This window comes from Phascolarctos cinereus, unplaced genomic scaffold, assembly GCF_003287225.1.
Source record: "Phascolarctos cinereus isolate Bilbo 61053 unplaced genomic scaffold, phaCin_HiC Scaffold_5;HRSCAF=322, whole genome shotgun sequence".
Taxonomy (NCBI): domain Eukaryota; kingdom Metazoa; phylum Chordata; class Mammalia; order Diprotodontia; family Phascolarctidae; genus Phascolarctos; species Phascolarctos cinereus.
The window spans coordinates 21,149,622-21,173,696 of NW_027555958.1; the positions used below are offsets into that span (position 1 = coordinate 21,149,622).

Below are 24,075 nucleotides of genomic sequence, written 5' to 3' on the forward strand. Positions count from 1 at the left end.
AAGATATAGACAGATGATAGATCGATCGGTGAATGATAGCTAGATGATAGATAGATAGATAGATAGAATGACTGGTGGGATGGATGGATGGATGGATGGATGGACGGACGGACGGACGGACGGATGGATGGATGGATGGATGGATGGATGTAAAGACAGATTATTTATTAAGAACTTTCTATGTACTAAGTACTAAGTTCTATATACAGTGCTCAGTGTTAGGAAATACAAGTGCAAGCAAGCAAAGTAATTGCCTGCCCTCAAGGCGCTTACATTCCAACCAGGGAAGACAAAACCTACAGAGGTACTGGAAATAGGGAGGGGCTCTACATTATGGTGTCCAGATGGCTAGAAGTGGAATGGAGACCTGGTTCTGAGTACAACAGGCCAGAAGCTCACTGCCTCTCCCGGCCTGGCATCCCAGGATCAGAGTCCAAGGTTCCAGAGGCCTGGAGTGGGGAGTGGCTGGGGATGGTGACCGGCGAGGAGTCAGCATGGTGTAGAGATGGCTGTCTCTAGAATGTCTGGTCACAGACTGATCTCTGAACTGGGCCAGCTGTGTCACAAATGCAGTTATTTACAAGGAGATTGGGAAGAAGGAATGTGGATGGCTCTGTGCCGATTGTCCCCACTTTAAGAGACTCAGCCGAGAGCTCGTGTTCTGCCCCTGCTGTGTCAGAAGTATATATTCCAGTTTAGAAGAACACATTTTCTGATTGTGGGTGTGTTGGGAATGTAAAGAGGCCTCATCCTCTTTGCACCCTCCCCTAAAAACTCTGTTTCCAGACTAGTTCCCAGAGACAGGGCTCCTCTGGCTCTCACCTTCCTGGTATCGTTTTCTACACAGGGCATCCAGCTAAATGTTAAGGTGGATACACCAAGCTGCAAACCACGATCCCTGCCCCCAAGGAGCTTAACTGGAGGGGATGATAATGATGATAGCTAACACATGGAACTTTTTTCTAAACCCCTTTACAATATTATCTCATTTTATCCTTGCAATAACCCTGGGAGGGAGGCATTATTATTATTATTATCCCCTTTTACAGATGAGGAAACTGAGGCAAACAGAGGTTAAAGTGACTCGCCTCGGGTCACACGGCATCTGAGGTCACATTTAAACTCAGGTCTTCCTGACTCCAGGCCACTGTGCCTAATCTGCAGGCTTGACACCGACTAGTAGACCCCAGAGAAGGGAGAAATCCACTCCTGTAATCAAAGGAAGGCTTCCCTTCCCAAGGAGCGAGGCGTCGGGTGTGCCATGCAGAATGGGCAGGACTGGGCCAGGCCAAGGGGAGGCTGGAGGCCACTTGTCTTCTCAGCTGGGGGAGTGAGGGATGGCTCAGATGGGCATCTGCCTTTTTGCCTTCAGTGAATGTGCCTTCTTTTGGTTTCAGGAGCACGATTCCCTGGAGTAGGGGTCTTGCCAGGTGTGCCGACTGGAGCTGGAGTCAAGCCCAAAGCCCCAGGTATGGTACTAACTGTACAAAATGCCGGGAATCCTGCCCGTGGCCAAACCATTGCCCCCAATGCCCTCATTCCGTAGCTATAACAAACGCTGGGGAAATTTTTGTTTATCTTCACCAAGCAAGGATAAAAATGATGCCTATAGTAGCATTTTAAAAGTGATGCAATCTTAATTTAAGGATCGTGGTATCCCAGTCAAAGCAATGAATCTCTCTAACGGTGGAATTTTAGGCTTCAGACAGAAGCTGGGGGAGAAATATGAGGGGTCTTGGTGGGAGAGTGACGGGAAGATGGCACACTTGTTTAGTTGAATTTTCTACCATTTGAGTCATCCCCCATCCCAGAGGACTTTTAAATCCTTTCCCACTAAGGACTCAGGAGCAAACGCTCACCCACATTTCAGCCCTTAAAAGAATGATCTCTTTATAGCTTCTCAAAGGGCCTCACAGACATGGTTTGTGGCTCCAGTTTTACACGTGAGGAAAGTGTGAGCAGTAGAGGTAAAATGACTTGCAGCCGGTAACGGTGGCAGAGGCATTCTGCCCTCCACCGGGGTGCCTCTTTTTAAGGGTGAGACGCCATGTTTTGTCTATGATTGTGGCTCTCCCGGCCAAACCCTTGAAAAGGAAATTTCATAGGGGCAGCTAGGTGGCACAGTGGATAGAGCACTGGCCCTGAAGTCAGGAGTACCTGAGTTCAAATCATACCTCAGACCAAACACTTGACGCACTTACTAGCTGTGTGACCCTGGGCAAGTCACTTAACCCCAATTGCCTAAAAAAAAAAAAAAAGAAAGAAAGAAAGAAAAGGAAATTTCATAGTGTCCCACATGGGGTATTAGTCAACATTGACAGAACATGTTTGTGTGACCCCAAACATCCCAAAAGAAAACTGAAAATACCTGGATATTTTAAATAATCTGAGGTACCCAAGATCTCATAGGTGGAAAATGGTAAAGGCAGGATTTGAACCCACTGCTCCAGATTGAAGCTGTGTATACACAGCACCAAATGTCAACAGTCCAGACAAGAAATACTCTTTCTTCTCCGGTCCCTAAGCCAAGTCCCTTCCCCCTTCCTGGGCCTCAGTTTCCTCCTTTGTAATATGAGGGTGTTGGACCAGATGGCCTCTTTGCCCTTCCAGCTCTGATATCCCAGGATGCTAGGGATGTTCTCATGGGCAGGTAGCCACTGGTTTCTCTTTCCTTGCAGGTGGAGGTGGAGCTTTTGCAGGAATTCCAGGTGAGAGAGCTGCTCCTGCCCCTGTCCTCTTCCTGGGACTTTTCCAAGCCAGGGGTTCAGGCAAGGCGAGGTGTGGAGCTCCCACCTCCTCCTGGCTAAAGGGAAAAACCTCTTTGGGGCCTAGGCCCTAGACAGCAGGGCAGAGCTTTCTGTGAGCTCTTAGGGAAAGGATATGAGAACCCCCACACCTATTAGTCAACGGTCATTGACCAAGGGCCTGCCACATAGCCCCCTGATGGGCACTTTGGTGGGAGCAAGACAGGCACTCCTGCCCCAGAAGAATTTCTGGTCTCAGTAAGGAGCCAGGATTCTCACCCATGAAAACGAAAATAAGCAATCAGAGGCAGTCAGTGCCAAGGACCAAAAAGAAGGTAAAATATGAAGTAATGCTGGAGGACAGAAGAGGGGGAGAGGTCAATGGGGGCTTCGGGAGTAAAAGAGGGCTTCCTGAAGCAGATGGACTTGAGCCGGGCCTCAGAGCAGAGATCTGATGTGGAGAGGGGGCTGAGGAGGGAAAGGGCATACCAGAGGCAGGGCACTGCAGAGGCAAAGATTCCGAGATAGGAGTAAGTCTGACATCTGGAGATGCTAAGGAAACCACTGTGGTGGCATGAGTGTACTTCTGGATATAACAAATGGAGAGCTAGTTTGGGGCCTTTGTTGAACAGGGTCGGGGAGGGGGTGGGGGTGCCAGCCAAGAGTGAGGATTTCATTCTTCTTTCTTCTTGTTTACAGGTGTTGGACCTTTCGGAGGTCAGCAGCCAGGAGTCCCCCTAGGCTACCCTATCAAAGCACCCAAGCTCCCAGGTAAGCCACCAACTAACTGGGGGCTTGGGGCACTGATGGTGAGGATAAGACCGTATCTAAACATTTAAAACACTTTGAGGTTTACGATGCACTTTGCTCACAGTGACTCCATGAAGCCTCAAAGCAACACTGAGGTAGGTCCTAGAGGGTTTCTCTGCATACCCACTTTACAGATGAGCCTCAGAGAGTTAAAGGGAATCGTCCATAGTCACACAACGGGTATCAGTAGAAGGTTTGCACCCAGGTGGTCCTGAGTCCGAATCTGCCAGAGACAAGACTTGAAAACAGGACTCCTGTGTGAGGCCATGTCCACAGGAGGCCTCGAGCTTGAGAGAGGTAGCAGAGGTGACCTAGTGTACCACCAAATAAGTATCTGCTGACCATGAAAGGTAGGATTTATGGCATTAGGAATGTAGATATTTGTCACTTCTTGGCCTTTTGGCTGAGATCAAGAGTAGTAAGAATATAGACATTTATGAGAAGTCAGGTTAAAAGGGGGCCCCTGTTGGGGCCTCCGAATGCTGGGCCCTAGCGGGCTGGGCCATTTTGCCTACCCCCCGTTGTAATTCTGGGTATGCTGCTACAATCCACATCCCCATGCACCTCCTCCCCTTCTGGAAGCCCTGACTCTCTCCCGATCTGATAGCGTCACTTTTATGAACCTTATCCTATTCTCTGAGATGTTTCGAGCAGCCCACTCTATCAGAAGACAACGTGGGAGATGGGGACCTGATAGACAGGGCTAGATCCCAATGGAATTCAAAGTTTCCTCAAAGAGGAAATGCAGGCTTAGCCCCTGGGTGAGAGGACCCTTGGGGAAAGGCAGGGCATGCCTAAACTGGGTGAATGGTCATAGCTCCTTCCCCGACTGCCCGTCCCAGGCAGAATCCAGACCTGGAGAGGGCACTGCTAATGTTCAATTCGACAGACACTGATTAAGACCCTGTGCTGGACTTTGGGGCTAAAAGACAAGAACAAAACAAGCAAACGCAAACACAAACACAGTCCCTGCCCTCAGGGAGCTTATAATCTGCTAGGTGGATCTGAACACAGTTAAGAGATGGGGGACAAAGGGCAGACCCAGGAAAAAGTGCTCTAGAAAAAATTGAGGAGGAAAAGAGAGCAAACGGCCAAGTGGATCAGGGAAGGCTTCCCAGAAGTGAGGGCACCTGAACAGAGGAGCTTTGGAAAAAGATAAGGGTGCTGAAAGATGATGCCGAAGGAGCAAAAGCAGGCCTGGATGGCTTGTGCAGAGGGGGGAAAGGAGAGGTTCTGAGTTCGGGATCACAGCCCCTTCCTTTTACAGATGGGGAAACTGAGGCCCAGAGAGGTAAAGCAACTTACAGGATTCTAGCTCTAGAGCTGGAAGGTACCTGAGCAGCCATCTAGTCTAACCCCTCATTTTACAGATGGGGAAACTGAGTGATTCTGAAGTATTTCAGCTATGTTACAGTAAGAATCATGGTACCCTGACTTAGAGAATAATCTCGGGCATTGAAGAGTTAGGTGACTTGCCCAGGGTCACACAGCCAGTTGGTGTGAGGGGCTGGATTTGAACCCAGGTTCTCTGACTCCAAAATCAGTGGCAAAACTGTGAAGTTTGCAAGTGCCCTCTCCAGTGCTCCCAGCCTTCAGAGCCCTGACTTCATCTTGGGAGAGCAGATTGCTGGAGTCAGCACTGTTGTGCTCTCTCTCTCTCTCTCCCCTGAGCTGGGGAAAGGCTCCCATCTCTGGGAGGCTGGGGGTCAGTCCCTGGGTTCCCTCTGCCAGGGCTGTCCACACCCAGAGCCTGAGCCCTCAGTGGGGAATGAAGGGCGCTAGCCGCCGTCCAAGGAATCTCTCTCGTAGTGCCATCAGATTCACAGCTAAGAAGAAGCTAAGAGAGCTCAACATATCCCTGGATCTGGACTCCAGGGACCTGAGTGTGAATCCCAGCTCTTCCACTAGCTACCTAACTCCTGACTAGTTAACTTGTCTACCAACTAACAAGGTCACTAGCTGTGACCTTGGATCAGTCACTTCACTCCTTTCAGGCTGTTTTCTCGGATGTAAAATGAGGGGCTTGGAACACATCATCCTTAGGGTCCCTTCTTGGCTTATTTTTGGGTTTTTTTAGGCAATTGGGGTTAAGTGACTTGCCCAGGGTCACACAGCTAGTAAGTGTCAAGTGGTTGGTCTGAGGCTGGATTTGAACTCAGGTCCTCCTGACTTGAGGGCCAGTGCTCTATCCACTGTGCCACCCAGCTGCCCCTCCTTCTTATTCTAAATCTGGGATCCTACAAGCCTCGTTTTATACAAGAGAGGTGAAGGAATGACTGGCCTAAGGTCACACAGGTTAGAAGAAGCCAAGCTGGTCCTATGGTTCTAAAGACGGTGTTCTTTCCATGGTGACTCAGGAGATACACATCCCTCAGAAAATGGGGGGGCTGCTGGGGGCCGAGGTTCCTTCTGGTCATCCCTTGGAGCGTGCTCTGTGGGTGGCCCACCTCCTGTGCTCAGGGCCCACTCCTGGGATGGAGCATGGAGGAATCTCCTGACTAGACCTTGTCTTCCCCTCAGGTGGTTATGGACTGCCCTATAGCACTGGAAAGCTGCCTTATGGTGAGCGCACTGGGGCTTCCCTTTGTTTCCTGGTCACTACCATAGGTCTTAAAGGTCCACCAACACCCAGGGTTAGTCTGGTGTGGCCAGAGGCTAAATGTGCTTGGGAGGGGGGCCAGGGCACTCACTCCTGCTCTGGAAGTGATACCCAATGCAATCAGCACCTCATCTGCAACTTAGAGGTGAAGGTCTCGGTCTCAGGCGACTTCCCTAGGGTCATGCAGCTAGCATGTGTCAGGGTCCACACTCCAACCCACGTCTTCTTGACCCTCAAGGCCGGTTCTATCCACTAGAATACATCTCTGCTGAATGGGTTGGTAGCAAAGTCATTACTCACAGACTTTTCATTCATTCATTGGCTCAACCAAGAATTGGTTTAAGTACCTATTATGGCATTTGTGAAGTTGGTAACAAGGGAAAAATAATTTTTAAAAATTAAATAAGCCTACTTTGTCGCCAGGGACGACGCTGGGAGCTCAAAGACAAAACCAAGGAATTTATATTCCCTTATTGGGGGTGCGGATTAGGGGGTCCACAGACAGGTAAATCAAAGGCTGACGCTGCTCTCTTACTTCCTGCCCTCAAAGGTTACGGCCCAGGTGGCATCGGCGGAGTTGGGGCAGCCGCGGGGAAAGCCGGATACCCCACTGGAACAGGTATGGCCTCATTTTCTAGTTCATCTACAGCAGGTGGGAGAGGGCATGGGAGGCATCATCTCAGTGCTACACATGGATCCTAGCCAGACTTAACTCCATCAACCACCCTTCTAGACAAGGCCACTGGGATTCCTCTATGGGCCTCTTAGCCAGTGGGGCCAAGGTTACAGGCAGGATCTCCAAAGGAGTCGGTCCCCTTCCAACACAGGGCCCTTTCAGCCGGAGTCCCACTTCTCACCTCTCCATGTTGACTCCCAAATGCCTTTAGTCACGTAGAGTAGGGGTGAGAATGAGGATGGTTCAATGCAGCCCTTACCCATGGCCAGAGAAGCTTCTCAGAGCCCCCTCCCCATGAGTCTGGGACCAGTCTGAATCTGAAGGTTCAGGGCCCTGCCCCATTCTCTCTACTCTGTTTGAAGTTGTTTGTGGGAGGGGTCTCATGGGGAGGTGATCGATGGACTGAGGAGGAGGGGGCCGTCCCTCACCCCACAATGGCCTAATCTCCTTATTTCCAAATCCAGGTGTTGGTACTGCAGCAGCTGCAGCCGCAAAAGCAGCTAAGTACGGTAAGTGAGCCTTTCAATGCCCTGTCTAACTGGACCCCCTCCGCTCTTTTGTTCTCTTAATGAGAGGACCTCCACCTCCCTCCTTCATCCAGTCACCCACCCCAGCACCAGGGGCACCCCAATCACTCCCTGTCACCTCCAGGTTTTCTTTAAGCTGAGCTTCCTCCATCCAGGATTCTCTGACCCCCAGCCCTTTCAAAGCCCTAACCAGTGCTCCTCCCCATTGCCATGCAGAGTACGTGGTGGTCGCAGAACTGGGCCAAGAGACCTGCATTCAAATCTAACGTCAAACAGTTGTTAACTAGGCGACTCCAGGCAATCCTTTCTGAGTCTCACCTGTAAAAAGGGTATAAGAATAGCACTTAATTCAGAGTTGTAATGAAGAAAATATTTTGCAAACCTCAAATAACTTGAAAAATAAGGCTTATTTTTTTCCTTTCATTATGATGTAGGCTTGCTAGACTAGCTGCACCTACCTTGTGTACCCCAACTAAAGCACCAAATTAGAGGTCTAGAGCTGGCAGGAACCTCGGGACCCCCCTACTCCAACCACCCAATTTTACAGAGGGGGAAACAGAGTCCAAGAGAGTTTCAATGACTTCCCAAGGTCATCTAGCTAGTTATCTGTGGTCTAGGATTAGAATCTGGTCCCCCTAACTCCTGGTCTGGTTTTCTTCCCCCTATAACCCAGTGCCTCCTTTCTCTAAATAATCTTTGGGGCAAGAGTTCAGACAGCATTTGGTACTCTTATAATGTCATGGAGGCAGCTAGGTGGCACCACAGTGCATATAGCACTAGGCAAGTCATGGCACCCTGTGTGCCTCAGTTTCCTCATCTGTAAATTGGGCTGGAGAAGGAACTAGCAAACTGCTCCAGTATCTTTGCCAAGAAAACCCCAAATGAGATCACAAAGAGTCGGACGTGACTGAGAAAAATGACTAAACAAATGTCAGAGTTGGGAGGGACCTCAGAGACCTTCTCTCTCCCTTTCTGCCTCTGCCTCATAAACCCTCTAGCTCCCTTCAAGGTTCAGCTTTTGTTGGGATGCTTCTCCCCCTCCTCTAAATAATTTTGGGTTTTTCTCTGTGTATGTGTGGTTCCCCCCCTCCCCAGTAGAATGTGAGATTTATGAGGGCAGGGAAAGCTTCAGGGTTTTTTTGTCTTTGCATTCCCACGGTCTGACACAGTGCCTAGTGGGGGCTTTATACATTATGCTTTTCGAATTAAGTTGAAGAATTCCTTCTCTAACATACCTGGCAAACAGTCCTTCGTTACTGAGTATGTAGGGAAGGTCCTCTATAGGAGAGCTTACGCCATCATAAAGTTCTTAATAATACAGGCCAAATTTTATTTCTTCCTTCCCAGAGGAGAGGAGGAAGCGTCAAAGATGAATTCAAATCAATGAGCATGTATTAAGCACCTACAGGCAATGTGCTGGGTACTGAGGAACATTTTGGGGTACAAAAATAAAATGTCTATCACTGACCACAAAGAAGTTACCTTCTTCTGAGTCTGTCCCACTCTTCCCCACTCCTTTTGACCCCCTCCGTACTCACTAGCATTCTCGCAAACCTCATATGGTCCTTACAGTTGGAGGGGAGGGAAGTATTAACATGTGAGCAGGAGACTTGCTCTATTCAATTTTCATAGACTCCAAACCCCAGCCTCGAGGGTCCCCAGCCTCCTTTCCTTGGCTTGTCCTCTTAGCCATCAGTCCTGATGGGGAGAGGGGGCTGGGGATGAGCAGAATTCTCCAGGAAAAGGGGGGTGGGGGGTAAGGGCAGACACAGTGGGGAGGGCAGCCAAATCCAAAGGACCGGTTATATTACAAAGTTGGACAGCTCTTAGGAACACTGTGAAAAGAACATTCCAACATTCCTGCTGAGGCCCCTCTGGCCAGGGGACTGGGCTGCCTGCGGTTTTTCAGTATGTGGCTGTGATTAAAGTGCGATTTGTTTTAAAACACACAAGTTCCTTAATGAGTGTGCTGAAAATGGGTGCTTTGGGGGTTTTGGTGTGTTTTTTTTAATGTTTTCTCTGAGGAGCAGCCGGGGGGTTGCATCTTGCTGTTGGGGGCTGCCCCTTTAATGCCTTTCGTAGAGCTGAAATGGATAAAGTGGCCAGCTCTTTGGGGATTCTTCCCAGCCCCTGGCCTGGCCCCACCCCATCCCATCCCTTGCTCCTCCTCGGATGCTGAAGCAGCGGAGGGCTGTCTGTCTCTGCAGGTGCTGGCGCAGGAGGGCCTGGGGCACTTCCAGGCTTTGGGCCTGGAGTTGGAGTTCCTGGAATTGGAGGCATTGCAGGTAAAGTGTTTCTGGGCAACGGTGTGGGGGAAGGGTGGCAAGGGAACAGAGCAAAGGGAGGAGTGGGTCCAGGGCTTATTCCCAATGAGCAGCAATCAGGATTTCGAGATTGAGGGTGGGCGATGGCCTGTGTGAGAGGCTGCTGGGGAACGCTGGCTTCTAGCCAGAGGGCCTGGGGAGCCTTGGGCAGGTCTTAACCTCCACCCCCAGCCTCATTTTCCTGCTCTGTAATGAGAAGATTGAACTAGATGGCATCAGGGGTCCCTTTCAGCTCCAGATCTCTGCTGAAGGTGCTGAAGATTCAGAAACAAAAATGAAGCCATCCCTGCCCTCAAGAAGCTCGCATTCTATGAGGGGAAGCAACATGTACATAACACACAAAATGCATGCAAGTTAAATTCAAGCTAATTTTGGGAAGGAGGCCACTTGTAACTGAAGTGACCAAGAAAGTCATTAATGAATCAGTATTAATTAATGGGCTCCTGTGGACCAGGCACCGTGTTAGGTGCTGGAGATGCAGAGACAAAGATAAAACTGTCCCTGCCTCCAGCAAGCTTACATTCCATGGGAGTGGTCTCGTGTACGTATGGAAATATATGCAAAATAGATTCAAATGAAGCTAATTTCAGGGGTTGGTGCTGGAAGTGGGGGCATGGGTCAGGAAAGGTGTCATGCAGAGGGTGATCCTTGAGCTGGGTGTTGGGATCCCAAAAGGCTCAGGTGACAAAAGAGGGCATTCCAGGCATGGAGGAGATGGGGCAGCCAGTGCCCAGGTAAAGAAAAGGGGGAGTGGAGTGTGTGAGGGACATCAAGAAGGTTAATTTGGCTGGACCATAGAATGACTGGAGGGGAAGAAAGAAGGCTTCACTGTCCAATGTGCACCAGTCATCACCCTAAAATCTACCCTCATACAGAGTATTAAAATATGTATTTTTTTAAAAAGCAATATTAAAACTGTAACTTCCAATCAATTCAACAAATATGTGTGAGGTGCCCAATACAGTGTTTTTCAATACTTTTGCTGCAGCCCAATTATCTACAAGTTATTCCACAAATTGTATGGCGCTTACACCCGAAATCACATGTCAGCTTAAATGTTTGGTATGCCTCGATTCTTTAGAGCAAAGAAAGAATAACTGTACCTCAAGAATGAATGAATGAATGAATGAATGAATAAGTAAACAAGCACTTGAGATCCACTAGTGGCCTCCTGTTTGTGGTGCACTGTGCCAGGTGCTGGCTAAATACTAGTCCCTGACCTCAGGAGGCTCAGTAATGTCCTCATGTGCACTACCCCCTTTGTGGCTGCCTGCCTTCCCTACACCTAGTTCTGGCCTTGGGAGTAGAAGAGGAGGGGCCAGTTTTTCTGAGAAGGCAGGCAGGACCCTTGGAGACCCTTTCTCCTTATGTCTCCCCAGGAGCCGGTGCCCCAGCCGCAGCAGCAGCAGCAGCAGCTGCAGCCGCAGCAAAAGCAGCCAAGTACGGTGAGTGTTCTCAGCCTCAGATGGAGGGTCCCTCCATCCTATCTGTCTCAGCCTCTGCTTGGGTTCCTGAAGCCAGATCCCAGCTGGGAGGCTTGTTTCACCCATAAACCGTTCTGTGATCTAAAGTGATTCAGAGCTTTCCCTATGCCTGTACTTCACCCCAGGTGTGTTTTTGTTTCCTGTTACATTCATATGAGAGCCAGGGGCAGATGGAGAGCTGGCCTGAGAGGCAGGACACTTGGGTTGGAATCTTGCTGCTGGGTGACCCTGGCCCTGGTGACCTTCAGCCTCTCAGTTCTCTCAGGGAGGAGAGGTCTCCTCTTCCAGGGAAGATTTGTGTTTTGGCAATAGGAAGTCCATGCTATTAAACCCTTTCCAGGGATCCCAGATCCTCAGAGGTCTCTATTGTGCCTCTCACCCTGGATTATGAGTGCCCATCCCCTTTGCCATCATCTGGAGGCCTGTACTAAAATCCACGGCGATGGACTGGGCGTCATGCAGAGTTTTACAGTCATTGGGTCCCAGCCATAAGGAATGAATTCTGCTGGCCCCCAGCTTCCAGATTGTCAGGGAGCTTGTCCTGAGAGCAAACCAATCTGCTTCTTTGTCCTTCCACTCAGTGGTATTGGTCATCCTCTCCGCTCTGGAGCCAAGCAAAACAGGCCTGATCTCTCCTGGACAGGATAGGTCTTCAGACAGGAAGGCAGGTGACATGTCCCCTCCTCCACCCCCAGTCTTCTCTAAGCTAAATACTCCCAATTCCTCACGTGGCTTGAACCGAGACTGTTCCAAGAAGGGGTAACCACTCTTTGATTCCTGCCTTACTCCTGGGCACTTGAGTGCTAAGAGACCCTCCTCAGCATCTTCTGGGGGGAAAAGACAATTCTCCACTCTCTCTGCAGGAGCAGCTGGAGGCGTAGTGCCAGGTGTTGGTGGAATCCCAGGCATTGGAAGCGTTGCAGGTGTTCCAGGTGTTGGCGGTGTCCCAGGTGTCGGCGTCCCAGGTGTTGGCGTCCCAGGTGTCGGTGTCCCAGGTGTCGGCGTCCCAGGTGTCGGCATCCCAGGTGTTGGCGTCCCAGGTGTCGGTGTCCCAGGTGTTGGCGGCGTCCCAGGTGAGAGCTATGGTTCCTGTATCCAGATCAGCATGTGACTCTGAGTCTGTCTGTATAGCTGAGATTGGAGTAGAGGAAGAAGGCAGGGAGGGTGGTCTCCTGAGTTTGAGGTGGTGCGGTATAGTGGACCTGGAACCAGGAGGACTTGGGTTTGAATCCCTCCTCTGACACCAACGAGCAGCATGACCACGGCACCTCTCTGAATAAGAAGACCTGAGGTGCCTACCTCACAAGATTGCTGAGTAGCTGAAATCAGATCACGTATGAAAAAGTCCTCACGAACCATAAAAACTGACATAAAGTCAGTGGTTATGCATAGGCTCACAGATAGGAGGCAGCCCTGTACAGCGGACTGATTCCTGGACCTTGGGTCGGAAGACCTGAGTTCAAATCCCATTTCTAACACTTAATCCTGTGTGACTTTGGCCAAGTCACTTAACCTCCCTGCCCTTCAGTTTCCTCACCTGTGAAATGGGAATATTAGACTAGATGACCTCTAAGACCCCTTCCAACCGTAGATCTATGCTCCTGTGATTCGGACATAGACAACAATCTAAGCCCACTATGGACAGGTAAGGAAACTGAGGTCTTTGTGGTCATGGTTATCATCTTCTTCTGAGCCCTTCTCCCTCCCTATCTCCTTCCTCAGGAGCAGAAAGCCCAGCTGCAGCAGCTAAAGCAGCCAAGTATGGTAAGCATCCTCCAGGTTACCCCTGCCCCTGCCCCATCCTGGATTCTAAAGGGCTTGGGGGAAGCTTGAAGTCTCTTTCCTTATTGGTCACTTGCACCCATGCTATCATCCTTCTGCAGGGGCCGGGGTTGGCGCTGGCGTTGGAGTTCCTGGCTTTGGTGTGGGGGCTGGCGTTGGAGTTCCTGGCTTTGGGGTTGGCACGGGAGCCGTTCCTGGTGTGGGAGTCGGTCCCGGAGGTATCCCCGGGGCAGCTCTCTCCCGTGAGTGCAGGTTCAGTCACCAGAAGTGGGTGGGAGATAGCATCTTGGCTTTTCTATCCCTGGGTCTCTGTGGAGGGTGTGGATTGGGTTCCTGGCTTTTGGGCTGTCCCAGGTACTGAAAGTCTCTGGCTATAGCTATAGCATCACATGTTAAAAGTCCCTAAGTCTCTCTCTCTTCTCTGTCCCCTACAGCTGCTGCTGCCGCCGCTGCCGCCAAAGCAGCTAAATATGGTGAGTGCCCTTAAGTGCGCTTGAGACCCTGCCCCCAGACCAGGCCAGTGACCCACCATAAGAATCAGGTATTTTAGGACCCTAGGAGCCTGCAGGTGGACCCCAAAGACAGCTATGTCTACTCCACCAGTCTGGCCATGGAGTGAATACCAGCTCTGGAGCTAGATGACCTGGTTTCATATCCCAGCTCTGCCACTGCCTACATGTATGACCCTGGGCAAGTCCCTTCCCTTTCTTTGGGTTAAAGCTTCCTCTTCTGCAAAATGAGGTGGTTGAACCAGAGATCCTCTGAGGTCAGTCAGCAAGTATTTTTATGAAGTATTCAGGAAGTATTTTGTTAAGTGCTTCCTATATGGCAGGCACTGGTCACAGTTCCTTCTGACTCCAGACCTGTGAGGCCATGATCCAGTTCATTGCCTGCCCAGCCTTTGGCTAGTGTCAGAAGGGCTTAGGAGAAGCATTCCTAAGCTGCCCACATAGGCTCCTCACCCCAGAAGGGCTGCTCTTCCCTGCCCCACCCCTATTCATTTCCTTCCTCCTTCCTGATGATGTGGCTCCCCCTCCTCCTACCCTGTGCCCCAGAGATCGCCAGGGTTCCAGGGCTGAGATTGAGCCTGCCACTGGCAGTCAGGAAGTGTTTGACAGGCAGGAAGACTTCTGGAGAGACATTAAAAGGACCGGCCTCAGCACTAGGGCACAGATCGAACATAGAGCTGATGTCATAAGTCCCTGGAAATAAGCTGAGGTTAGCTAGAGGGAGGGCAGGTTGTATCTGGTAAGGAGTCTGGTCATAGCTGAAGCAACACAGTGTTCGCTTATTATTACTTTCAAGTACTATATGTAAAAAAAACAACAACTCCCTTATGTCCCACTTCACTAGGGTAAGAGGACAGAAAGGGACACATCATAGAGATGTTGGGAAGGCAAAATTACCAAGATCTCAGGAACTGATCAGATATGGCAAGTGAGAGAGACTCCAGCATTGAAGATAGCTCTAAGGTTACAAACCGAGGTGACTGGAAGAATTTCAACAGAAATAGGGAAGTTAGGAGGAGGGGAGGGTTTAAAAAAAGTTTAATAATAAAACTTTGGTTTTGGACCAAAATTGTTGGCCACAGGATATTCAGTTTGTTGTTGTTGTTGTTGTTTGCTAGGCAATGAGGTTAAGTGACTTGCCCAGGGTCACACAGCTAATAAGTGTTACATGTCCAAGGCCAAATTTGAACTCAGATCCTCCTGACTCCAGGGCTGGTGCTCTATCCACTGCACCACCTAGCTGCCCCCAAGATATTCAGATTTTTTTAATAAAGAAAGTTTAATAATAAAACTTTGATTTTGGACCAAAGTTGTTGACTATGCAATGTTCAAGTGGAAATGCCCCGCAATCAGACATTCAGGACCAGACCCCAGGAGAGAGGCAAGGACCACATAGATTTGCATAGGAATGATGCACGAATCCATGAGATTACCAAGCTACAGAGCATATAGAAAGAAGACAGCCCAGAACAGATGGACAGACTGAGGCTAGGAAAGATGATGTAAGTTTCCTAGGGTTTTGAGAACTGGAAAGGACCTTAAAGATCACTTGATCATCCACCCCAGTCCCATTTTACAGGTGAGGAAACTTAGGTCTGGGCAGGAGAAGACTGACCAAAATCCTTTAAGTAACAAGCATCAGAGTCAGGAGTTTCCTGACATCCAGTCCAGTGTCCAATCCACTCCATCATTACCTAACTTCTCTCCCTCTCTCCAGATCCTCCCCATACTTCAAAGGGAAATCAGATCTTCAAGTGAAGTCTTCCCTAACCATCCCAGCCAAGTGATCTCTCTCTTTCCTCTGGGTTCCTGTAACATATGTTTTCAGCATTATATATGTTAGAGCTTATATGATGCTTGAGTCATCCTTCAATAATGTTGGGAAGGTACATCCTGTCTCTTCAGGTAGACCACAAACTCCCTGAGGTCAGGGAACATATCTCCTTGTCCTCTCTCCTCTATAACGTCTAGCACAAGACCGTCCACACAGCAGGCACTGGTTGGTTCAAGAAACATTTATGGAGTGCCTTTGTGCCCAGCTTTGTGCTGGTCTGCTTCACGGGGAAGACATTCGCAGTCTTGGCCCTCAGGAAGTCTAGCTCCAATTCTCAATGGCCCACGTTCTGGGAGAAGAATCCACAAGCAAATAGATTTTGTCACTTTTCATGAACTAAAGTAAAGCATTCTGTAGGAATCAGTAGTTAGACTGACTTGCAAGTTGAAAGTGCAATGAAATGATCATTTTTTGCAAATGTAGTGAAGGAGAGAGGGAGAGATGGAGACAGGAAAAAGAGGGAGGAGGGAAGAAACAGAAGGACAGAAACAGAGGAGAGAGGCACAGAGAGACAGATACAGAGGAGAGAGAGACAGAGATAGAGACAAACAGAGACAGACAGAGACACAGAGAGAGGACAGACACAGAGACAGAGAGAGGAGAGAGAAACATAGAGAGAAGAGAGAGACATAGAAAGCAGAAGAGATTTCATAGACTTTGACTCTGTCTGTCTGTCTCTCTCTCTCCACCCCCACCCCCCAGTGTCATGCTGCCTCTATTGCAATCCAATTCCAAGCAGAAACGATGTGTCATTTATCCCTAATTTGGAGTTACCTGTACCCCTGCTTCCTTCTTCTGTCTCCCCTCTCCATCACTCAGCTTTACCCTCCCCTCTCCTATCCCCTGCTCCCTCCTCTAAACCAGTTCGCTTGGTTAGATATGGCTTAGGTACAGGACAGGGCTGGCCTGACTTCCTTCAATCTCCCCAGGTGCTGGAGGTCTTGGAGGGATAGTTCCTGGTGCTGGCATCCCAGGCGTGGGAGTTGTTCCAGGCATCGGAGCAGGTCCAGGTAAGCTGTTGTTTACCCAGTTTGGACTCTGCCCATTTTAGGCTACTCTTCATAGGGGGTCCTCAGGAACTGAGGAGGATACAAAGTATTTCCTAGGACCACAGAATGTCACAGCTGGAGGGGGGCCCTCTAACCCATGACCATCACTTTACAGAGAAGAAGACTAAGGGGAAGGGATTTCTCCTTTGTGACCAAAGTTCACAAACAAGGTCTGCAGAACAACTCAGGCTAGAGCTAAGGTCTCCTTACTGCTCTCCTGAGCCCTTTACATCATCCCCAGGCTGCCTCCTTCCTTTCCCTCTGAGGTCATTGTTTTCCAGGACAGCAGTCCTCAAACTTTTTGGTCTCAGGATCTCCTTACACTTTCAAAAGTTATTGAGGAACCCCTAAAGAGCTTTTGCTTATGTGGATTCTATATATAGCAATATTTACTACATGAGAAATTTAAATAGTTTTAACCTCACAGACCCCTTGGAAGGGGCTCAGGGCTCCCAAGGGTTCACAGGCCCCACTTTGAGAACCACTGCTCAAAGAAATCATAGGATCATAGAACCAGAGCTAAAAGTGACCTCAATGGCCATGCAGTCCATCATCCTCATTTTGCAATGAGGAAACTGAGGCCCAGGGAGGTGAAGGACCTTGCCCAGGGTCACAGAGCTGGTAAGTATCTGAAGCAGGATTTAAATCCAGGTCCAGGACTCTATCTACTCACTACATGCTATGCATCATCACTCAGACTTAACCTGGGACCTGGAACTCTGCTGGTTAGAGGAAATGAGACCCTCAGGAAGTGCATTTTCTAAAACATGCAACAAATTTTACACAGTCAATTCTCCCCTTTCCTGGGAAGGATGGTTGATGGTTGTCTGCACTTTCTATATGGCCTACACAACAACCAAAAGTAGCTGAGACAGTCCTGCCATCATTTCATGTTTCTCTTTGTTCAAATTAAAGTAGATCGACACCACAGGAGTAATGAAGCCTTGCTATGAGCTTATGGCCCTAATATACAAGAGACAGATAAATGGATAGGAAGATAGATAAGAAAGAGATAGACAGATGGATGGATGGAGGGATGGGTGGATGGATGAAAAGATGGATAGCTAGATGGATGGATAGGTAATCAGATGGATAGATGGATGGATAGGTAGACAAGAAAGAGATAGATGGTAGATGGATGAGAAAGAGATAGATGGAAAGATGGATAGATGGATAGATGGAAGAACAATCAGATGGATAGATGGATGGATAGATAGATAGACAAGAAGAGAGATGGTGGATGGATAATAGAGGGAGATAGATAGATAAGAAAGAGATAGATAGATAGATGAAAAAGATAGACAGATGGATAGATGGTAAGATGGATAGATAGCTGGATGAATAATCAGATGGATAGAGGGATGGATAGATAGACAAGAAAGAGATAGATGGTAGATGGATGGATGGATGGATAATAGAGAGAGAAAGAGATAGAGAGATAGATGAGAAAGATTGAAAGAAAGTTAGATGAGAGAGATAGGTGGATAGAAAGATGAATAGGTAGAAGAATGAATAATCAGATGGATAGATAGACAAGAAAGAGATAGATGATGGATGGATGGATGGATGGATGGATGGATGGATGGATGGATGGATGGATGATAGAGGGAGAAAGATCAATCGATAGATGGATAGACAGATGCAGATAGAGAGGAAGATAGAGCATTTATTAAGCTCTTACTATGTGCCTTCACTGGGGATACAAATACAATCAAGACAATTCTTGCCCTCAAGAAGTTTACATTCTCCCAGGAGAGATATAACATAAAGAGGAGCTGGAAAAGGGTCAGGGTAAACAGCATATAAGCCTGGTTCCCCATTAGCTCACATGTCTGAGCCTGGGGACTAGGGGGTAGAGTCCTTGTTGGGGCTGAGGGAAGGGGAATGGAGATGAGAATGATGGCCAAATCAAAGGCCAATGTGGGATGGCCAGGAAGCTTCTGTCATAAGCTTAGTTAGTGGAGTGAAAGATGAATGCACTTTTCTTCTAAAATATTTCTTAAATCAGAGATTAAGCATGGTGGCATTTTAGAGAGACCGAGCCTTTAAGGAAATGAGATACAACTCAGTACCATTTTCCCCAGTCTGAACTGTTTTGATCACAGCCTCATCCAACCCCAGTTTAGCCACCACATAATCCCAGCACTTTCTTGTATTGGGAGTCAGACAGCTCCCAGGAGAGCTCCAGGTCTGGAGGCCAGTGAGATTTCAAAACCCCTTCATGGCAGTTCACTGGCAGGTGCCCATGGCTTCCTCAGTCTCTGTTCTGTCTGGTCATAAGAGAAAACCTTAGTTTGCTGTTCTAAATTCCTTATCAGGTAGGAGGGTCTCTCTTCTTCATGACCCAGAACCTCACAGAGAACAACTGAGTCACAAATCATCTCTCTGTATCAGCAGATTGAATGCCCATTCCTACCTTTTCCAATCAGAAGATGATCATTCCACTGATTAACTTTTTCTTTATGAAAAAACTTCATTCTTTCTCCCTCCCTTCAAGTTTCTGCTGCATCTACCTGCAATGATTCTCCTTAGCTTCTTAAAGTAGGGGTGTTTAATTTTTTAAAAAATACATTTTGATAACTATATATAATTGGCTTTCTTTGTAATCCTTCATATTTTATTTTATGCATTTAAAAACATTATTCCAGAGGCTTCACCAGACACTGTCCAAGGGGTCCATGATGTCCGTGAAAGACTAGGAGCCCCTGTCTTAGAAGTTGTGATTGCCCCTAGATACTAGACTTGTTTTCCCAAATTGCTTCAGATCCAAATTATTTTAGGGGGGAAAAATCACCTATTAAAACTAATTTCTCTGTTATTTTTAAAATAAATTTTATTGACACTTTTTTTTAAACTTCCCAGTCATTTCTGGGAATACGCCCTCCCTTCCATCCATCCCCTCCTTCCTAGTTGAATCCTCCCTTTCAACAAAGAAAATGGCTGCTGTTCAGTCATTTCAGGCTTTTCTTGGCAACCACTGGAGTGATTTGCCGCTTCCTTTTCCAGCTCATTGGACAGATGAAGAAACTGTGGCAAACCAGGTTAAGTGACTTGCCCAGGGTCACACAGCTAGTAAGTGTCTGAGGCTAGATTTGAACTCGTAAAGAAGAGTCTTTTTTTTTTTTTAGGCAATTGGGGTTAAGTGACTTTCTCAGGGTCACACAGCTAGTAAGTGTCAAGTGTTTGGTCTGAGGCTGAATCTGAACTCAGGAAAAAAAAAAAAAAGAAGAGTCTTCCTGATTCCAAGTCAAGCCCTCTATCCATTGTGCCACCTAGCTGCCCTTAATAAAGAAAAACATTTACCCAAATCCACTCAGTGCAGTGAGCTGGCCTGATGATATATGCAGCACTCCACTCCAGTAGTCCCCGCCTCTCTGCCGGGAGGAAGGACCACAGTTGATTTTCTGTTCTCTAATGGCTTTTCAATTACTCAGAGTTCAGTTTCCTTTTAGTGACCTTTCCACTTGCATTATTGTCCCTCCTTGTGTTTATTGTTCTCCTGAATCGGTTCCAAACTGATTTCTCCAAGAGCTCATACCCCAACAAAATAAACATTTCAAAATGATTTGGCGAAGCCAGCCCTCAAATACCAAGACTGTCCTGGGAGGGGTGCTGACTCCAAGAGAAGGATGCTAGGGGATTAGGAGAACAGACAACCAAGTTTTTAAGTATAGATTTATAGCCATCTCATCTACACTGTTCACTTGTCTTTCCCATTTATCATATTTGGGAAATGGGGTGTGGATAGCCTCCAAGAGCTGCAATGGCTCTTATAGCTCAAATCCAGCCCCTTCGTTTTACAGATTCAGAAATGGGTCCATCGAGGACAATGGCCTGCCTGAGGTCACACTAGTAAGTTAGAAATAAAACTAGGATTTGAGAGCCTGTCGGGGAAGGATTTCTGAGACAGCCAGAAATTCATGAACGTGTAGCCTGCCTCAGCTGGGAGGAAGGAAGGGTTGGGGGGAATGGCTTCTCCTCCCTGGGCCCCTCTCTCCTTCACTGCCCCCGCTCAGTCCTGCTTCTTTCCCCTCTGTTTACAGGAGCACTGGCTCCATCCGCAGCCGCAGCCAAAGCCGCCGCAAAAGCCGCCCAGTACGGTGTGTACCCTCCTGAATGTGTCAGACTCCAGACCTCAGCTTTTCTTCGGTGTGGTTCCCAGGGGCTCCAGTCCTCTGCTAATGGCCTGACTAGGCATGACCAGAGGGGAGTAACATGGCGCCGCAGTGCACAGAGCGCTGGGCCTGGAGTCAGGAAGACTCATCTTCACGAGCTCAAATCTGGCCTCAGACACTTACCAGCTGTGTGACCCTGGGCAAGGCACTTCACCCTGTTTGCCTCAGTTTCCTCATCTGTCAAATGAGCTAGAGAAGGAAATGCCAAATCACTCCAGAATCTTCAACCCAAAAAAAATCCCCAAATAGGATCACGGAGAGTCAGACATGACTGGAAACAACTGAAACAGTCATGACCTGGGTCTCCCAACTCAGTTTCCTCATCTTCATTGGCTCTTTATCTGTTCCAATCCTCCTCTTCTATGCCTGCCTCCACGCCCCCTCCCCCAAGATGCCCACTTTATCACCAGCCATTCTCCCCAAGGACTGGGGCAAGTGGCCCTCCTGGAGGACAGAGGACAGTTTGGAAACCCACCCATGATAAGAAAAAGCATAATGTAGATTTAGAACTGGAAGAGGAAACTGAGGCCTGGAGGGGCCAAGATCATGCCTGCTATCGGTCAGTCATCTCTCATGTCTGACTCTTCGTGACCCCGAGGCCACACATATGTAGCAAATTTATAGGATCCTGGGTCTAGGGCTGTAGGCACCTCCAAGGACATCTTCATTTCACAAATGGGGAAACTGAGACAGGTGGAGGTTAAGTAATTCGCACGGGGTCACATAGCACTGAAGTGTCTGAGGCTGTATTCAAACTCAGGTCTCCTAGTGCCCAGTCCAGCGTGGATTCCAGCATGGAAAGCGTGTTGGATTTGGAGCCAGGAGAGGCCGGGGTCTGACTCCTGGCTCTCCACTTACCAGCTGTGGGATCTGGAGCAAGACCAGGAACTTCTCCGGCCCTCAGTTTCTTCCCCTGTAAAATGGGAGGATTGGACCAGAAGTCTCTGAGGTCCCTTCCAGTTTTAAATCCGGCTGATTCAGGGACTCCTCCCATGACTCCAGGCTCTCCATTTTACATCCCAAAGGCTTTCAGCAGAGATCACCTCCTATATAGCTTCCCGCCAGCCCACTTTCAGGACCCCTGTGGCTCAGGCATGGGCTCTAGGTCCCCCTTTTTTGTTCTCCACAGGGTTAGTCCCAGGTGTGGGAGGACTCGGAGGGGTCCCAGGTGTTGGTGTCGGAGGTCTCCCAGGTAAGAGGGAGTCCCTGTGGCACGGGCGGTGTGGGAGGGCACTAATACGTCCTCCCCATTGGAGGATAGATGGGCCAGTCCCTAACTCTGTCTCCCACTTGGTGTCTCCAGGAGCAGTATCTCCAGCAGCCCAGGCTGCGGCCAAAGCAGCTGCCAAAGCCCAGATTAGTAAGTAACATTTTGCAAAATTGTCTACTGCCTTGGGCCTAGAGACTTTACCCTAGACAAAGGTAGGGAACCTTTGAGGCTGCATGTGGCCCTCTAAGTCCTCAAGTGTGGTCTTTTTTTTTTAAATCAAAGGGCCACACTTGAGGACCTAGAGGACCACATGTGGCCTCAAGGCCACAGGTTCCCCACCCCTGCCTAGGCTTTTACAGCCAACCCTGAACTAATCATCCAGATACAGATTCTGTTCTTTTCTGCCCCCACGAAATCCTTTAAAAACAAAAGGTCCAGGGATTACTTGGGTTCTTCCCAACCTCTTCTGTATTAGCTTGCGCTGTTCCTCACTGGGAAAGACATTTGGGGTCTCAGCCCCTGGGCCACCTCGCAGTGGACTCCCTCTTCCGCTGGACCGGCTTTCCCTTGGGGTCCTAGCCCACGTGCCCACCAGGCCCTTTCTTTCGCCAGGAGCTGGTGCAGGGATTGGAGTTCCTGGCTACCTACCTAGAGCTGTAGATGGCATTGTCTCCCCGCCTAGTGTTGGAGTCATCCCAGGCTATGGACCTGCTGTAGGTGAGCATCCTGGACTGGAAGAGGTTTGAGTTGAGATTGTGCTCAGTGAGGGCAGGCACCATTCGAGAGGATGTGAGGAATAGGGACTTGGCCATATTCAGAGCTCAGTGGTTTGGGGCAGGATCTGGGGAGGCCACAGGGCCTGGTAGGTGCTCGGGGGGGGGGGAGGAGACCCAAGACCTGCCCTTGGGGAGCTTGTAGTCTGATAGAGAAAGGTTTCAAGAATTCAGCAGAGTAATACCAGAGATGTCACAAGCTGGCCTGAGATAAGCCAAGAATGGGAGGCATGAACAGTCCGAGCTCCAGTTTAGCCAAGGGAGAGATACGGTAAATGAGATACAGCTGATGTATCAGCTTCCAGTAGGGGAGAAGACTTATCAAACTGAGCCCGGAAATAGGAAGCTGGGTAGGCAGAGAGCAGTGGGTAGGGCTTTCCGGTCAGTCTGGTCTAGCCCAGGAATCCCTCGTCCCGGAACCTTTCACCTCCTTACGTTTTGGACTGTGAAAGTCCCTGAGTCTCTGTCTCTTCCTCCCCAGCTCCAGGAACCCTGGCAGCAGCGAAAGCAGCTAAGTATGGTGAGTGTCCTTCTCTGGTCCTCTCCTGGCCAAGTCCCAGGTGCCCCTTCTGTTGTGTCAAGGCACCATCTGTCGCAATCGCATGGCCTTGGTCCTGCCCTTGGAACTGTGGAGTGGAAGGTCCCCTTCTCATAGGAAGGATTAGCAGGCTCAAGGTGGGGGGAGAGAAGTATTTCTCAACCAATGCAAGCCTGGCACCATAAAACAAGTGCTGAGCCAGGAGAAATCAGGACATGTGGGAAGGGAAAAAATGCTGGCCCAGTTGGGACAAGAACAGTGGACATTTATAGAGCGCTTTAGGTTTACAAAGCACTTCACATACGTGGTCTCGTTTGAGCCCTAGAGCAACTCTGCGAGCAAACCCTGAGTCTGTGACATTAGAGTAGAAGCTTCTTGAAGGCAAGCCTCATTTTATTCTTTGCTGATGGAGCCCCAGCATCTAGCACAGTGCCTGGCACTTAGTAGGTGTCTCATAAATGCTGGTGAATAATCGATTAATTGATTGATTGATCATCCTCTTAGTTTCCTAAAACTCAGAGTTTCATGAGCCTGTATACCCCCCAAACATCCCAAATGAAAACCGAAAATATCCAGCTAGTTCAAATAACTCCCTGGGCCTCAGTTTCCTCATCTATAAAAAGGGAGAGGGGGTGGACTCACGGGCCTCTGCTTTAAGCGATTTGTCTTGGGAGGTTCCAAGTCCATCGGTCTCAAAAAAACAAACAAAAACAATAACAATCTTTCAGTTTGGTGCCACAAAAGGAAGAAATGTGGCCGTAGAATCTCTCCAGGCCTCAGTTTCCCCATCAGGAGGATAAAATAAAGACCTCCTAGGGCCTCAGTTTCCTCCTCTGTAAAATGAGTTGTATGGATTGGTGGCATCTGAGGTTCCTTCCAGCTCTAGATCTGAGACCTTGTAGACACCTAGATCATACCTAGATCTTACCTAGATCATACCGAAGCCTTCTTCCTGAAACACTTGTGTAATGGGGTTTTAGAAGTGCTTCTCTTCCTCCTCCTCTCCTTTCTCCTCATCTTCTTCCTCCTCTTCTTCTTCCC

The 24,075-nt window shown here is 48.9% G+C and overlaps 1 protein-coding gene across 4 annotated transcripts in view; it reads left to right on the forward strand.

Annotated features, from left to right (window-relative positions):
• The window catches only part of ELN (elastin), a 72,040-nt gene that overhangs the window by 33,329 nt on the left and 14,636 nt on the right, over window positions 1-24,075 (forward strand). For 2 of the 4 annotated variants that reach the window (XM_021005681.2, XM_021005682.2), the window contains exons 10-27: window positions 1,398-1,469; window positions 2,679-2,708; window positions 3,444-3,515; window positions 6,075-6,116; window positions 6,704-6,772; window positions 7,294-7,338; window positions 9,564-9,641; window positions 11,060-11,125; window positions 12,028-12,237; window positions 12,887-12,928; window positions 13,048-13,188; window positions 13,381-13,419; window positions 16,219-16,299; window positions 20,382-20,438; window positions 21,643-21,705; window positions 21,817-21,873; window positions 22,336-22,440; window positions 22,978-23,016. In XM_021005681.2, the coding sequence (XP_020861340.1) occupies window positions 1,398-1,469; window positions 2,679-2,708; window positions 3,444-3,515; window positions 6,075-6,116; window positions 6,704-6,772; window positions 7,294-7,338; window positions 9,564-9,641; window positions 11,060-11,125; window positions 12,028-12,237; window positions 12,887-12,928; window positions 13,048-13,188; window positions 13,381-13,419; window positions 16,219-16,299; window positions 20,382-20,438; window positions 21,643-21,705; window positions 21,817-21,873; window positions 22,336-22,440; window positions 22,978-23,016 (1,308 nt within the window). The remainder of the gene's footprint in view (window positions 1-1,397; window positions 1,470-2,678; window positions 2,709-3,443; window positions 3,516-6,074; window positions 6,117-6,703; window positions 6,773-7,293; window positions 7,339-9,563; window positions 9,642-11,059; window positions 11,126-12,027; window positions 12,238-12,886; window positions 12,929-13,047; window positions 13,189-13,380; window positions 13,420-16,218; window positions 16,300-20,381; window positions 20,439-21,642; window positions 21,706-21,816; window positions 21,874-22,335; window positions 22,441-22,977; window positions 23,017-24,075) is intronic. The other 2 variants (XM_021005685.2, XM_021005684.2) reach the window with 2 other exon arrangements.